This window comes from Halichoerus grypus, chromosome 9 (genome assembly GCF_964656455.1).
Source record: "Halichoerus grypus chromosome 9, mHalGry1.hap1.1, whole genome shotgun sequence".
Lineage (NCBI taxonomy): Eukaryota > Metazoa > Chordata > Mammalia > Carnivora > Phocidae > Halichoerus > Halichoerus grypus.
In genome coordinates, this window is record NC_135720.1 from 109,499,629 (window position 1) to 109,514,619 (window position 14,991).

General features: G+C 56.7%; 1 protein-coding gene and 1 long non-coding RNA gene across 2 annotated transcripts in view; one reads left to right on the forward strand and one right to left on the reverse strand.

Annotated features, from left to right (window-relative positions):
- Window positions 1-13,410, forward strand: part of KCNK5 (potassium two pore domain channel subfamily K member 5) — a 38,031-nt gene extending 24,621 nt beyond the window's left edge. Inside the window, exons 2-5 of the mRNA XM_036074696.2 lie at window positions 6,679-6,790; window positions 7,959-8,125; window positions 8,436-8,604; window positions 10,705-13,410. Coding sequence (XP_035930589.1) covers window positions 6,679-6,790; window positions 7,959-8,125; window positions 8,436-8,604; window positions 10,705-11,570 — 1,314 coding nt within the window. The 3' untranslated portion in view covers window positions 11,571-13,410. The remainder of the gene's footprint in view (window positions 1-6,678; window positions 6,791-7,958; window positions 8,126-8,435; window positions 8,605-10,704) is intronic.
- The window catches only part of LOC118524490 (uncharacterized), a 61,054-nt gene continuing 59,419 nt past the window's right edge, over window positions 13,357-14,991 (reverse strand). Inside the window, exon 5 of the long non-coding RNA XR_013441269.1 lies at window positions 13,357-14,196. This is a non-coding gene — a long non-coding RNA (uncharacterized LOC118524490). The remainder of the gene's footprint in view (window positions 14,197-14,991) is intronic.

Genomic DNA, 14,991 nt, shown 5'->3' on the forward strand with positions numbered 1-14,991 from the left:
GTTCAGGAAACCGGCCAGGGTGACTGGGAGCCTCCAGGTGGCAGAGACCAGGAGAGATGGGCCTCCTGAGGGATGAAACAGGACATCTTGGGTGGCGCTTCTGCTTCCTCCAGGGAGAGCTTTAACACACACCCGTGCCCCCAGCCCCTCCGACTCCAACTGATCCCCTGTCCCCGTCTTGATGTCAGAGAAGTCACCCTGTGCCCCGAGGGAGCAGACTGATCAGACTGAGGAAGGGCAGCTTTCACTCTTAGAACTGAAAGGTGGGAAAAGGTGGCAGCTGTGAGGAAGCTTGGGGACAGTGTACTGTTCTCACCCAGGCCTGCCCTCCAGGTGCAGGGGAGTTAACTCCTCGCCTTTTGATGTAACCTTGGGGACGCGCGGTCTTTCCCCCCGGGTCTCAGGTCTTCGCAGGGTCTGGTCTCCTGATGGACACACGTACCATGTCATAGCACTGACTGCAAATCCATTCATTCAGTGCTGACGACGATGCCCTGCCTACTTTTCGTATGCTCAGGGTGGGTGTTATTCTTGGCAGATGGAGAAACTGAGGCTGATAGGCTATGTTATTTACCCAGAGACTTGCTGTTAGCAATTGGGAGCTCCCCTAGATTCACCGCCAGGTCAGTGCCACGGAGCGGGCATGAGAGCTGTCTGCCTTCCTAGATGCAAGGCTCAGGCTGAGCTGCAGAGGGGCTTTGTAAGCATTCCCTGAGAAAGGTGTGGGCTTCTTACTAAAGTATTGCTACCAAGGGTGACTTAGATTCCTTTTTCTGCTCCCTGCTCACCTGCTGCCCACAGGACAGTTTGCCCAGGGGACCACCTCCCCTTCCTGCAGAAAAGAGTCCTTCAAGTCTCCCCAGGGACTCTCCCAGCCCCACTGCCACTCGGTCCGTTGTCTTGGCCTTGACCGAGGGGGCTTTTACCTGCCTCCCTCACCCCACCCGTTCCCCAGCCCTTTGCCCCGCTCAAAGTCTCGCTCCCTCCCACCCCACCCTCAATTCTACTTTGTGGCGGGTGGTTTCTGTGGCCCCTGCAGCCAGCCCTCAACCCCACCAGCCCCTACTCTTGCTGAGGTCTGCCTCTGCTTCCCGCTCTCCCGCAGGATAAAGGCCTCCACCTTGTCGTTAATGAATTTAGTTAAACCCAGCTGCAGAATGATGCTGGGAAAGTGTTGAAGGAAGGACACCGGAGGATAAGTTAGTCTAGGCCAAAGAACATGCACCCATTTCAGTTAATTTCCTCACCCACGCTCAAGTATTTGTTGAGCACCTACTATGTGCCAGGCAGTGTTCTAGGCACTGGGAATACAGCAGCAGAAAACAGATCAAAAAGCCCTGCCCTCGTGACGCTTACATTCTAGGGGAGTCTGCATTCCTGCAGACATTTCTCTCGCGGTTGCTTGGGAAATTGTGTTCTCGAGACCTGGCTCCACTCCTTACAGCTAAGAAGCACCTCCTGCATGCCTTGCACCCCCTCTCCCCATCCGTAGGTGGCACGGGGGGGCTGAGAGCCAGACCACCCCAGTTCACCCCCCAGCTCCACCGCTGACTAGCTGTGTGACCTCGGGCACGCTACTTAATTAGCCTGTGTGCCTCATTGTCCTCATCTGTGATTGGCGGTAACGGCCCCCATGTTTTAGGGTTGTAAAGATTCAGCGAGCTAAGTGATTTTAGATGCTTGGGTGGTATCGGTCACTTCAGTGCTTAAAATCAGCTGCTATTCAAATATAACTATTCTAATCTATGAAATAAAGATTAATAAGCGGTTGCCCCACCCACCTCAAGAGGGCGCCAGGAGGGCCAGGTGGGAGGAATGATAAAAGTCCTTTCTGCTTGCCAAGCACCCTGCTGGTGTGTGGACCTCAGCGTGAAATGCAGCCAGGGATGGGTAAAGGCTGCTTGGCTTGCACCCCCTCCACAGCCTGTGGGTCCAGGGGAGGTTGGCATCGAGGAGGCTCCTTACGGCTGCACCCCGCATAGCAGGAAAGGGCTCTGTGGCCCATACCGGATGTCTGCCTGGGAGCTGGAGGCAAGGTGGGGAGTAGCCCCCTGGGTGCCAGTTAGCTGCCATCGCCAGCCCAGCTGCCACCCTGACTCCGGTGCCCCATCCCCGCCCGCCCCAGGTGGATGAGGGGAGAGGCCTGACCTCAGCCCCACCTGCCCGGGTCTGAAGGTGGGCTTCATCTCTGGGACTGCCCACTCGTCAGGATGAGTCTCTCCAGGAAGGGGAGGCCTGGCAGCTGCCTCTGCCCGGGAAACTCTGGATCCCCGGGGGGTGCGGAGCTGTCCGGGAACCCGTATTTCGCGGACAGTGAGAGCCCAGGAGGGTGGGGTCAGGGCAGCTGGTTGCCTGAAGCCAAGGCAAGGGCATGTCGCCTCCCTGGAGGCCTGGCCAGAAATACTGAGCTCGGGTCAGAGTGGATGGACTGGTTTTAGGGCACTGTTTTTTCAGCTGGTGCAGAGGGATGGAAGTATGCACTGGCCTCCTTCCTGTGGCCTTTGTGGGAAGGGGCGGGGGGTGGGGGGCAGGATAACCATGTCTAGTCAGGGCTCTCCAGCTTCGCTTTGAGCATTCTGACCTTAGGCTACTTACTTAACCTCTCTAAGGCTTAAATTTTCATTTGCAAAATGGAAAAAATTATGGTATCTTCCCAGCAGGATTCTGTCCTCATTGAACGCGCTGAAGGCAGTAAGGTGTTAGCACCCAACACTTGGTGCATAGAAAGCCCTCAATAAATCACAGCTACTTGATCATGAGGGTGACCCAGGAGGGTGCTCTGTTCCTTCCCCAAACAGAGCTGGGCCCGGGCTGTGTGCAGTATCCCCTTCTCCCAACACTCTCCTGGGTTCTGTGGAAAAGGAAAATATTGTCTTGTGTGAATGTGGGAGCCAAGTTAAAGAATCCTGTGAGTGAACAGGGGCCGCCGCCTCCTGTGAGAGCTATTTCCCTAACCCTGGGGACAGAACGCCGTCTAACAGGGTATCGGCCCGGCTCCCCCATGCCACTCTCCGTAACCCAGGGATGACCTCAGTCCTGGGTCACTTTCCTCACCTGCCGAGTGACACCTGGCAGGATCGCAGAAGAGCCAGTTAGGTGATGTGTGTATATACACCCCAGCAAGGGGTGTCCACCATTCAGCAGCACAGAAATCCTACTTCATGCCCCAGCATTGGGATGGAGCCAGGCTGATTCCCAGGCCAGCTGCTGGGTGCCCATGGGCGGAGAGGAGGCAACAGCAGGGGTTGCTGGGGGTGCCCAGGGGACAGCTGGAGCTGTGAAGGGAGGCCGGGGGAGCCCCACTGACTTACAACCAGATAGTCCAGAAACTAGCCCAGTTCTGCCATGTAACCTCTCTGAGCCTGTTTCGTGACCTGACCAGTGGGCAGAACTGCCACAGGATTGTTGTAAGGGCTGGTGGTGCTTCTGACCCTGGGGACACTGGGACCCTTCCAAGTGCCCCTCTCTGGATGACCGTGGAGAGATAACAGAGGTCCTGGGGAAAGCGCATGGGACTGTGGCCCCCGATAACCCAGGACCGGAGGCTGAGGCTGCAGGCTGTGCCCCAAAGGGCATAGCATTGGCAGGGGGGAAGGCAGGAGACCCAGCTTGTCTACCGCAGGGCCCCCAACCGTAATGCCCTCTTTGGTTACCCTGTTTTGCCACTCTTCCGTTCGGTGTCTCCTCAGCACTTACTAACTGATTCCCAAGTCACAGATTGCCTTTGGGCAGCCGGTGTTTCTCAGCGGGGGCAGTGTCAGCTGTCTTGTGCGTCGGAGGGCATCCAGCGCCATCACCTGGCATAGGTGGGTGGGAGGACAGGGATTTCATCTCCTCGCAGTGCGTCCAAGGTGCGTGTGGCAGCGTCTCACACAGACACCCCTCCCCACTCCGCATTTCCAGACAATCCCAGAGGGGGCTGCCACCCCACTGAGCACTCCTGGATCCAGTCACACCTTCAGCATCCCTGCTGTGCTGTGCTCTAAACACTTTCTATTACCGAAAGTGGGGCACTGCCCAGAGCCGTGCATTCTCAGGTAGCTTGTTATCCAAAAACGCCACCCCGGCTCCCTCTCGGTTAGCAGATCATGTGAGGGCCGACACCCAGAGTGGAGCAGAGGTCCCGTGTGTGGCCCAGCCCTCAAGAGAGAAGGTGTTCACGCTGCCGGAGATTTTATTTACTTTTCTAGTGTTTGCTAGTTTGTGGTCAGCTGAAACCGAAGGACTTCTCCCGTGGATCCTGGACTGGTCTTTTCTAACCCAAAGTGTATGACATGAAAATAGTAAAAGATAATCCTGTCTTGTTAGTTTGGGCCCATCTTCCCCAGGCGAGGTGATTTTGAGTTCAAACTGCCATTGCGGGTGTTGGCTCTCTCCCCCATCCTGGCTTGTCCCCAGCTTTGCATCCTTTGCCAAGTAGACTGGTCAGCCCTCTACATATGTCTTTTCTGTGTTGTTGATTAAAATATGGAAGAGGCCAGGCCTTTAGCCTGATCGTGGAGGCCTCAGGCCAGGTTGATAAAGATCAGTACCTCTTGGTTGTTTATTTGCCTTTAAAGGGGCCCAAATTAATCCCAGCTCCGCCCTGCATCTCTCTGTCTTGTCCACATGAAATATCTGCAAGCCCATCTGTTCAGCTGCCTTGCTGAAATCTAGATTTACTGCATTCCACCCAACTTCAAGGGTTTGCAACCCCTTTGGAGCGGGAGATGCACTTAGCTGAGCATGACTTGTTCTTGACGAACCTGTGCTCGCTTCTAGTGCCCACCAGTTCCTCTTTTGAATGTGCCAAACATTCTGCTATCCCCATTTAGACATCTGTGAGGGCTCTGGTTTGAGTTTCTAGAATCCACCCCTTTCGTCTGTGTGAGAAGAGGGACAGCGCTCGTGTCCCCGGGACTCCACGGGGAGGATCAGACTCAGTGCCCCAAATGCACCGTCCTCTGCTCAGTGGTGCGGCTTCCCCTTAAATGTTCCTTTTGTCTGTCAGGCTGAGCTCCCCTTCGTCTGTCACTTTGCGCTCTACCCTCTCCACCCTACAACGGGCAGCTGAGATGACAAAGGGCCAAAGGGAGCCACCATCTGTTTAACATTAAGACCGGGACCCTGCTCTTGCTCATTTTCCTGCCTCGGACATAGGTTTAATTTTTTAGAAAACCTTTCAGATGGACCCAGAGGCCCCTTGGCATCTAGACGTGCTGGTGCTCGCCCCTGGAAGTGGCCAGGCCGGCTAGAACGCCAGCTCTCTGAGGGGAGGGCTGCAGGGAGAGCCGCTCCCCGGCCTGCAGGGAGATGTTCTGGAAACGCCGCGAGGAGGCCGGGCAGCGGGTGGTGTGGTTTGATGGCCTGTCAGATGAGCATGTCATCATGGAAAATTCTTTATGGAATCTGCAGATCCGTTTACACGGGCCTGCTGCTGCGGCAGACTGCTCGTGCCTTCAGAACAGCCCCAGCCCCTCCCTTGTTTCCCACTGGACTTCAGTTGCACCGCGGAGGGTTAGAACTGCAGGCTTTCTGTCTCCCTCTTCCATCCCTCGCCCTTCTGTCTTCCCTCAGTCCCAGGCTTCAGTTTTGTAGAGAATTGGGCTGAGTTTCCTGGTGTCTGGATTGGGTGGCCCACCCTGGGGTCCCCCTCGGGGGCAGAACTGGAACTCCTGGCTTAAATCCCAGGCCCTGCTGGGGTCCACACCCTGCCATCTGCAGGTTGCAGTGAACGGTGGCAGGACTGAAGGATGGGGAGGGTAGAGGCCATTCTCGGCAGGTTGAAGCAGGTTTGGCGCTATTAAAGTTCCTGGAATAGATAAGGCTTCTTCTAGGGCCACCAGTGGACTTCCCCAGGTGGCCTCTCACCTGCTGCCCACAGTTGCTGGGAGCCCTGTGGGGACTGGACTGATCGCATGATTTTGAGTCACGCTGAAATGTACACACCACTTCTGGTGATCTGTCCTGGCCTAGACCTTGAAATTGCTTGGCCCAGGGCAGAGAGAGGGATCCAGAGAAGAGAGGGAAGGGGGAGCTTGTAGGGAAAGAGGGTAGAGTTCCAAGCACGGGGAAAAGGAAGCCAGCTGATGCAGTGCATACTCCCTCAGAAGACAGATCCAGGAGGGCACTGAGCTGGGGCGAGGGGTAGATGGGGGTCCCTCCCAGGTCTGTCCCGCAGTAGAAGACTTCTCTGTGGAGGACTGGGTAGGGCATCGGCATCCCGTGTTTCTGAATCACATGTGCCTTCTTTGAGGCAGAACTGTCTAGTACAGTGGTTCTCAAAGTGTGGTCACTGGCCCAGTAGCAGCTGCATCATCTGGAAACTCATTAGAAATGCAAATTCTCTGACCCCTTCCCAGACCCGCTGAATCAGACTCTGGAGGTGGGGCCCAGCAGTCTGTATTTAACAAGCTCTCCGGGTGACGCTGGTGCATGCTAGTAAGTTTGAGAAGCACTGGCTCGGTGAGAGAACAGACTTTAGGGACAGAGTGCCTGAGTTCGCATTCTTACCAGCTGTGTGACCCTGGGCAAATCTCTTAACCTCTCTGATCCTCTATAAAATATTTCATCATCTATAAACTGGAGACAGTAACTGCCACCTTGTTATTATGATGATTCAATAAGAATGCTCATATGGCGTTGCATCCACTGCTGGCACTTCGAAATCATTTCGTCACTTTGTGTCTCTTGTTCTAGGTAGTATCTGATGCTGCAGGACAGGGCGTGGCCATTACGGGGAATCAGACGTTCAACAACTGGAACTGGCCTAATGCAATGATTTTTGCCGCCACGGTCATTACTACCATTGGTAAGTCTTCAGGGACCTCAGGACACCCACGTCCATGCCCTCGCTCCACGGAACCTTGTAAGAGTCCAGCTCTGGTCCCATGGCCTTCAGTTGCATTGCGTTCTTTGAACACTTTGCTGGGGATTTAGTAAGTTCTTGGTGACTGGCCACGCTTGGGAGACTTCTCCAGGAGTGCTCACCTGGGCTCTTGGAGCGGAAACAACACAGCCCGATAGCCTGAGCCATGCAGGGGGTTGAGCAGGTTGTGCACTGCATCACCCCAGCCCATGCTTGCTCGCTGAGCTGGCAGTCTCTTTTGGTTATCTATGGCTGCATGACCAACCACCCCAGACTTAGGGGCTTTTAAAACACAACTTACTATCTTCCGCCACCCTGTGGGCTGGCTGGGTTCAGCCAGTTGGTTCTTGCTGGAGGTCGGTAATGGCGGTGGCTGTCCTGTGTCTGAGGCTGGAATCAGCCAAAAGCACTACTGGCTAGACATCTGGGACTGCTTCTTCCATCACACGTTCGACAGTGGAGCGTGGCTGTTGGCTGAGAGCATGGCTGGGGGTGAAAACGCAGTGACTCGGGCAGCTCCCAGTATGGCAGCTGGGTCCAAGCGGGGAATCCCCAGAGTGAGCCTTCTGGGCCATCCCGGAGAGAAGCAACAGGGCTTCTTAGACTTAGCCTTTCAGGCACCACTGAGCCGCGTCCGCTGGCCAGGCCGGCCACGGCAGCCCAGCCTCCGATGCCGGCCCAGCCTGAGCAGCAACACGCTCACACGGGAAGGGATGGGATTAAGAATGGCCATCTTTAGAGACCACCTCCCGTGGTGCCTCTGGGGTGTCTCCCCAGAGAAGGCTCTTTGTAATTTGCACCCTGGTGCCAAATAGACTAGTGGAAGGCTTGCTAATGATGAAGGCTTTGTCAAGCAGGGAGCTCCCAGTCTGATGGAGGAGACATAGCCCATGCCATCCTACTTGCTTTATAAATGATCACGACCAAAGTGTAATGAAGTGAAATTTCATTTCTTAGGGAGTGATACTAGATCAATAGCAAGTGATCAAGAACGTGGTTGTGTGGATGTGGGTGTAGGTATGGGTGCGTAGTGGAGGCAGGAGCCGTGGTGAGTCTGGGTCCATCACCTCCGCTGTGGCTCTTTGTGCCTCACTCTCTTCTTCTACCTCAGGCTATGGCAATGTGGCCCCCAAGACCCCTGCCGGGCGCCTCTTCTGTGTCTTCTATGGTCTCTTTGGGGTGCCGCTCTGCCTGACGTGGATCAGTGCCCTGGGCAAGTTCTTCGGGGGACGTGCCAAGAGGCTGGGCCAGTTCCTCACCAAGAGAGGCGTCAGCCTGGTATGTCTCCAAACCCTGGGGGCTGGGCAGTGCTGGGGGGACCCTGGCAGGTGATGGGAGGATGGGAAAGATTCAAGAATGGACAGAGGTGCTAGAGCGGGGACGGGAGGGCAGTTTCGGGGCCCCCCCAGCCCCTGGGTGAGGCTGGGAACGGTGCTCCTTGCCCTTTGCTGGGCGGGTGACACTCCTCCCGGGCCTGGTGCCAGCTGGCCTCCTGCCTGGCTGCCTCCCGGCCTTCCGGGCGCCCCTGCTGAGTGTCCCCAGTCTCTGCTGTGGCTCTGACTTGGTCTCCCCACCCCCACCCCATCAGCGGCAGGCGCAGATCACGTGCACGGCCATCTTCATTGTATGGGGCGTCCTGGTCCACCTGGTGATCCCGCCTTTCGTGTTCATGGTGACCGAGGAGTGGGACTACATCGAGGGCCTCTACTACTCCTTCATCACCATCTCCACCATCGGCTTCGGCGACTTTGTGGCTGGTGAGTCCTGCCCTTCTCCCCGTGCCTCTGCCTCTCCGCCTTCTCTTTCTCTGCTTCTCCACCTACAATTCAGCTGACCTTAATGAGACCCCAGCAGGTGGGCAGCAACCCTCCCCCCGCCCCCAAGGGGTCTTCTTCTGTTTCCTTTTCTTTCTTGGGTCATAGCTTTTCCTGCTTCCTCTCCCTCTGTTCTCCCCTGTCTCCTAGGCCTAGGTTCACTAGGGGCCGGGGGTAGGTCCTTCCCCACCCCCTGCAGGGTTTGAGCCTGTTACCCAGAAAGCCCCGGAGCCAAGTCAGGGGCCCCCTTCCTGTCCCAGAGCTGCCGGCCTTACATCCCATCACAGGAGCGGAGGGAGCTGGTCTAGAGGTTTGGCTCACAGGCCTGAAACTTTACTCTTGCCACAGGCAGTTTAGAGACAAGAGAGGCCTTCTCCTAAGCTGCCCCACCCTCTGGGGGCCGGGACAGTCCCTCCCACTCTCCCCATACTTAATCCAGGCAGGTGATAAAATTCTTTGGCCCCAGCCTCTCCGAGACTTGTGCCTGTGGCCTGCCCTGCATCTTGGCCCTTCATCGTCTTGACCCCTGTTCGGCTGCGTTGACCCAGTGTTCCCTCAATGCCTGCTGCCCAGCCGACCCCAACCTTTGCTCCAGGGGCCTCCAGTCGCCCCCCCACACACACCCCACCCCCACCCAGGGGCAGGTGCAGGTCACTAACCTTCTGCCTCATTGTAAGGGGAGACTCCAAATGCGAGGAGGGGCGGCTGAGTGGTGGGGGGGGACAGGAAAGAGGCCCGAACCCTCTCCTGACCTCGGCAGATCGAGGCCTGCTGTCTTGGGAGATGAAGTCGGACGGAGGCACAGCCCTGCTGTTGTCCGAGGGACCCTGAGCGAACAAGGAGAAGCCTCTGTACTGGAGAAGTGGGGTACATTTAGCCATGCTTTCTCAGCTCCAGCAAGACCTCAGACCTCTCCCTCAGTTTCCTCATCTCTAAGATTGCTTTAAAAAGAACAGCTCCTACCTAACAGGGTGGTAGAAGATCAAATGAGTGCTGAGGATAGGACCCAGCTATGTCAGCATGCGCCCTGCTTGTCATCACACCCTGCCTGGGACCAAGAGCCCCGAGCACCCTCAGAGACGCCTCTTGTCTCCAGGGGCAAACACAGCACCTGTCTTCAGGGACCTCTAATGTTATGAGGCTGGTATAGTCCCTGCCCTGCGGGAGCCCCACTCTGGAGGAAGCCCCCTTCCCCTAGTCCTTTTCCAGACTGCTTGCAGTTGAAAGGTGGGGTGGGGGCAGGATATATAATAACGCAGACCAATGTGCCTGGAAACGTAAAGTTAAGCTAGAAATCTCATAATGCTGGAGTGTAGATCAGTCAGAGCTGTGCAGGGTGACCCGGAGGACTCCCTGGAGCAGGTGTTGGGAGCCTGGCCTCAGAGGAGGGGGATGTGGAGTGGCAGAGCCCTCTAGACCACGGGAAGGGCCAGCCTGAAGAGGACAGAAACAGGAAGTCGGGGGCAGCCAGACCCCACTGAAGGAGAACCAAGGCTTTCCAGAATAGTTTCTGCTGGGACCGGTGCACACAGACCTCTTGGCCCAACCACCAGCCCCATTCATATTAAAGCAGTGAGGCCAAACCCAGCAGTGAAGATGCCAGCCACTCACTTAATTTCCATCCTGGTTTTAACTGAACTATAACATATATGCCCCCAAAAGTGCACAAAACAGCTAGATGTGATACAGTGAATAATCGAAAGGCAAACATGCATGAACTATTTCCTGACCTGTGTGTTGGCTGCATTAACAGCCTCCCCATTGCCTTGGACCTGGAACCTACCTTACCCTAGGGAACCACTCTCCTGACTTCTGACAGTTGAGGACCCTGAGGCTCAGGCAGGTTGGGGACTAAGATAGGGACATGAATGACTGGACCGTCAGGATGATGGAACAGTCTGGTTCCTAGTCCTTTCTTTCACCGTGCATCCCATTCTGGGTTCTGACACTGTGCCTGCTCTCAGAGAACCCGGCTTTGGCCTTGATGTGCATCCAGGTCCCTGTTGACCTTCTGACCCTCGGGGCTTCCTGTCCTGTCTGCAGGTGTGAACCCCAGCGCCAACTACCACGCCTTGTACCGCTACTTTGTGGAGCTCTGGATCTACCTGGGGCTGGCCTGGCTTTCCCTCTTTGTCAACTGGAAGGTGAGCATGTTCGTGGAGGTCCACAAGGCCATCAAGAAGCGGCGGCGGCGGCGGAAGGAGTCCTTTGAGAGCTCCCCACACTCCAAAAAGGCTCTGCAGATGACTGGGAGTACGGCGTCCAAGGACGTCAACATCTTCAGCTTTCTGTCCAAGAAGGAGGAGACCTACAACGACCTCATCAAGCAGATCGGGAAGAAGGCAATGAAGACGAGCGGGGCTGGGGAGAGGGTTCCAGCACAGGGGCTGGGGCCTCAGGGGGGTGGGCTGCCAGCCCTCCCCACTTCCCTGTCCCCCCTGGTGGTTTACTCCAAGAACCGGGTGCCCAGCTTGGAAGAGGTGTCTCAGACGCTGAAGAGCAAAGGCCATGTGTCGCGGCCCCCCAGCGACGAGGCCGGGGCAGGGCCCCCCAAGGAAGGCTCCCCGACCTCCGAGGTGTTCATTAACCAGCTGGACCGAATCAGCGAGGAGGGTGAGCCATGGGACGCCCAGGACTACCACCCGCTCATCTTCCAGAACGTCAGCATCACCTTTGCGGACGAGGAGGCCGGCCTTTCGGACGAAGAGACATCCAAGTCCTCCATAGAGGACAATCTGGCTGGGGAGGAGAGGCCCCAGGAGGGGGCGGAAGCTGAGGTGCCCCTGAACCTGGGCGAGTTCCCCTCGTCGGACGAGTCCACCTTCACCAGCACTGAGTCTGAGCTCTCTGTGCCTTACGAACAGCTTATGAACGAGTACAGTCAGTCCGACTGCCCCAGAGGCACATGAGGCAGGGCCGGCTCCCCACCCCACCTCCGATGGCTTCTGTTCCCCTCATCCCGGGGCATCCTACTACAGCTGGGACCTCTGGCCCCTGGTGGGGGGCAGCCCTGGAACTGGGAGTGGGGGGCCAGGGGCCTTCCTCACCTTCCATCCCCTCCGGCTAGATGCTACGGGTCAAACTCAGCGTGCGCCCAGGACAGGGCCTCGGTTCTCTGGCTGAATGGGCACCCTGGCAGTGGGAGGCATCTGGCCTGAGCATGGCTGGTGTATTTGATGGTTCAGAGACATGTATGGGCTGGCAGGTGACCCTCCGGGAGGCCTGCACCTGCATGGGTCTTCGGACGTCCTTCGGTTGAGCATTTCACACGGTTCTCTTAGGCTCGGGGCTCCGGCCGTTTGAGTTCACCAGTATTACTGAGCTCCTGTGTGCCCAGCACGGAGCTAGCTATTTCAGAAAGAGAGGAGGGAGGGCACTGTGAGCCCTGGGTCCTGCCTTTGCAGGAGGTACAGCAATGGTGTGGGGGCGCTGAGCACTTCAGCTCCTCAGCAAAGAGCAGGATGCTGTGTGGGGTGCGTGTAAGCATCCCCCAGCCCCACCTCGTCTGCCTGTCAGGCCCTACTGCAAAGCTCAGTAGGGAAGGGGCGCCCAGGGGAAGGGAAAGGGGAGATCCTGGGCAGATGCTGAAACACTCCTGTCCTAATACACAGGACCCCGAGCAAGCTCTGAGTTGGCCCAGGGCCCTAGGCCTTCAGGTTTTGCTCAGACCAAGCCACCCGGAGCCCAGTTCCCTGACTCACCCTTTGGCCAGGTGATGGCAGAGGCAGGCTTTCTCCCTCCCTGGGAACGCTGCGGGAAGAGAGGGTAGCGGTAGCCAGGGAGCTGCAGGAGGAAGCTCAGCTCTGGTTCCTTCTGTCCCCAGCCTCCCCTGTGCCCCGAACAAGGACCTCATGGCTCCCTGGCCCTCGTGGCCCCCACGGTGGGGGAGGCCGAGTCACTCTTGGCTTACACGTGGGATGGGCCAAAGATGTGAACCTGCTCCCCTGCTGCAGCCACGGTTTGGCGTTTGTGTGCGCGGGTGCGCACGTGTGTTTAAGAAAAGACTGGGGACACGGGGAGCAAATGATAATGTGAAACTGTACACAGACTGTTTCTGGTGAGGGGCCGGCAGAGTTCTCGGGGTCTCCACGATACGCACCCTTAGGGCCAGCCCTCTCTGCCCTGTATGTTTTGTTATTTTTAAAATAAACTGCTGTTTTGATATACCTGGCATCCATTGTTGGCTTCGGAGCCAGAGGGGAGAGGAGGCGAAAGAGCAGGCCCCCAAGGAGTGGGCTGCTACATGTTCGCCCTCCTACCCCCAGCTCTGCTGGGCCTTTCTTGGTGAGCTCAGCCAGAGTCATGCTGTCGAGAGCCCCCACGCAGAGAGGGGGTGAAGGCACCGAGAAGCGAGTGCGCACGGTTGGGGCGAGGCATCCCTCACAGGCGACTGACGCTGGCCAGGAGGCGAGTGATCACCCTCTCTGCCTCTCAGCCCCCTCCCCAGGACTGTGGGGCCGGACCCCACCCCACCCCCTCCCCCCCGACATGTGAAGACGGTGATGGGCGTGTGTGTCCACACCTGCATTCATCCTGTGACCCAGGGCTATGCTGGCCGGGCAGCTGGGTGAGAAGGAGCGGCCTGCTGTTTTTCTGTGAATGTTTTCGTGAGTTTTCATCCTAGTTTCCTTGCCCCACCTTGCTGGCGTATCGCTGGCCGTCCTGGACTCACACACTGTATGTACATACTGGCAATGATGTCAAATGTAATTTATTTTAACATTTTTACAATAAAGCCTTTGAGATGGACGGGACAGCCTAGCGTGTGCTGTGTGGGGGCAGTCTGGGAGGATTGGGGGTAGGGAGAACGGACGATGGTGCGAGGGTCACGATGAGGATTGGGGTGGTCCAGAAGGGAAAGAAAAAAAAAAAGGTGAGGAGGTGGGGGAGGGGCCTGCTAGTTAAGATGAGGTGGTCAGGATGGGCTTCTTGGAGCAGGTGACAGTTAACCGGTCTGAATGCAGATGGAGAGGAGTCTTGCGGGAAAGATCCTAGAACCGGGAAGGAGTCAGAAGCCAGGGGAGAGTGATGGATTGGGGGTGGGTTGGGGGCAGTGGTGAGGATCGTGCAAACTGTCCGCAGTCTGCTTTATGCTTATGCTCCACAAATGAGCTCCTTTGATCTTGCAACAGAGCCATGTGGTAGGTGTACGTGCCCATTTTACGGGCCAGGAAATAAGGCGCAGAGAAGTGACCGGGGCAAGAGCTCAAGAGACAGCAAGCCTGGATTCAAACTCACGCAGCCACGCTCCTGCATCTGTCCCCAGCCACTGGGATGGGAGGAGGAAGCGAGCCTGTGCTTTGTGGCCACTGACGTCCCCTGGAAGGGCTCCTGTCTTGGAAGGTGGGCCAGAGAATAACTCGACGATGGACCAGGCTTGAGTTGGAAGGGTGGGCCCTGGGGACTGGAAAGAATGTGAACGAAGGACTGACCAGGCTCAGCTGGGCATGTCTGCATTCATTTAAAGGGAGGCTCGGCCGGGCTTCATTGTCTCAACTGGTTGGAGATTGGTCTCTTCTGTGGTTCCGGGGCCGCCTGACCAGGACCAAACAGGACATTAGTTAAAAGTTGGAGTCTGTTGGGAAAAATGTAAAATTCTGTGGTTTCAGGAGTGAGTCACATTTTTCACACAGGCATGGATGTGTTTACAAAGCGTCCTATGTGTTGAACATACCAACCGATTCTAGAGCTACTTGATATCATCCCTACCTCTGCCAAAACATCTCTCCACCTCTCTCCCTCTCTTCCCTCCCCTGTACCCTCCTCCTGCCCCCCCCCCCACAGGTCCAAGATTCTCTGGTTTTGCTTTAGCACCGTTCAGCCTCAAGGTAACTAAGTTCTACCTTTATTTAGCACTTGACCACTTCACAAAGCCCTTTGACAAATATACCTCAGAGCATCCACAGGGGACACAGGTCACTCGGCCCCATTTTCAGCTAAGGAGATGAAGGCTCAGAGAGTCGGCCTTTCGGGGCACAGTGTCACACAGAAGCACAAATACAAGATTGGGGTGGAGGTGTGGTCTTAGGCCACTGTGGCTAAGATGAGTCAGAAGTTTTCCGAGTTAAAGGCCTGGAAACAGGAAGGTGGGACTGCAGCTGGAGCAGAAGGTGGGGCCCGGAAGGCCCCAAGTTGCTGGGGGATTGAGCGCAGAGGAGGGGCACCACGTGGTGGGTGGGGTGTGGTGACACCTCACGTCATGGGTCATTGTCGGTCATGAGCTGCTAGGCATGGAAGGTAGAAGAGGTGGGTGAGGAGTCTGGGGAAAGGACCCCCACAGGGGAATCCCCTTGTTGACACCAGATTCATAACCTGCGTCAGTGAGACCCT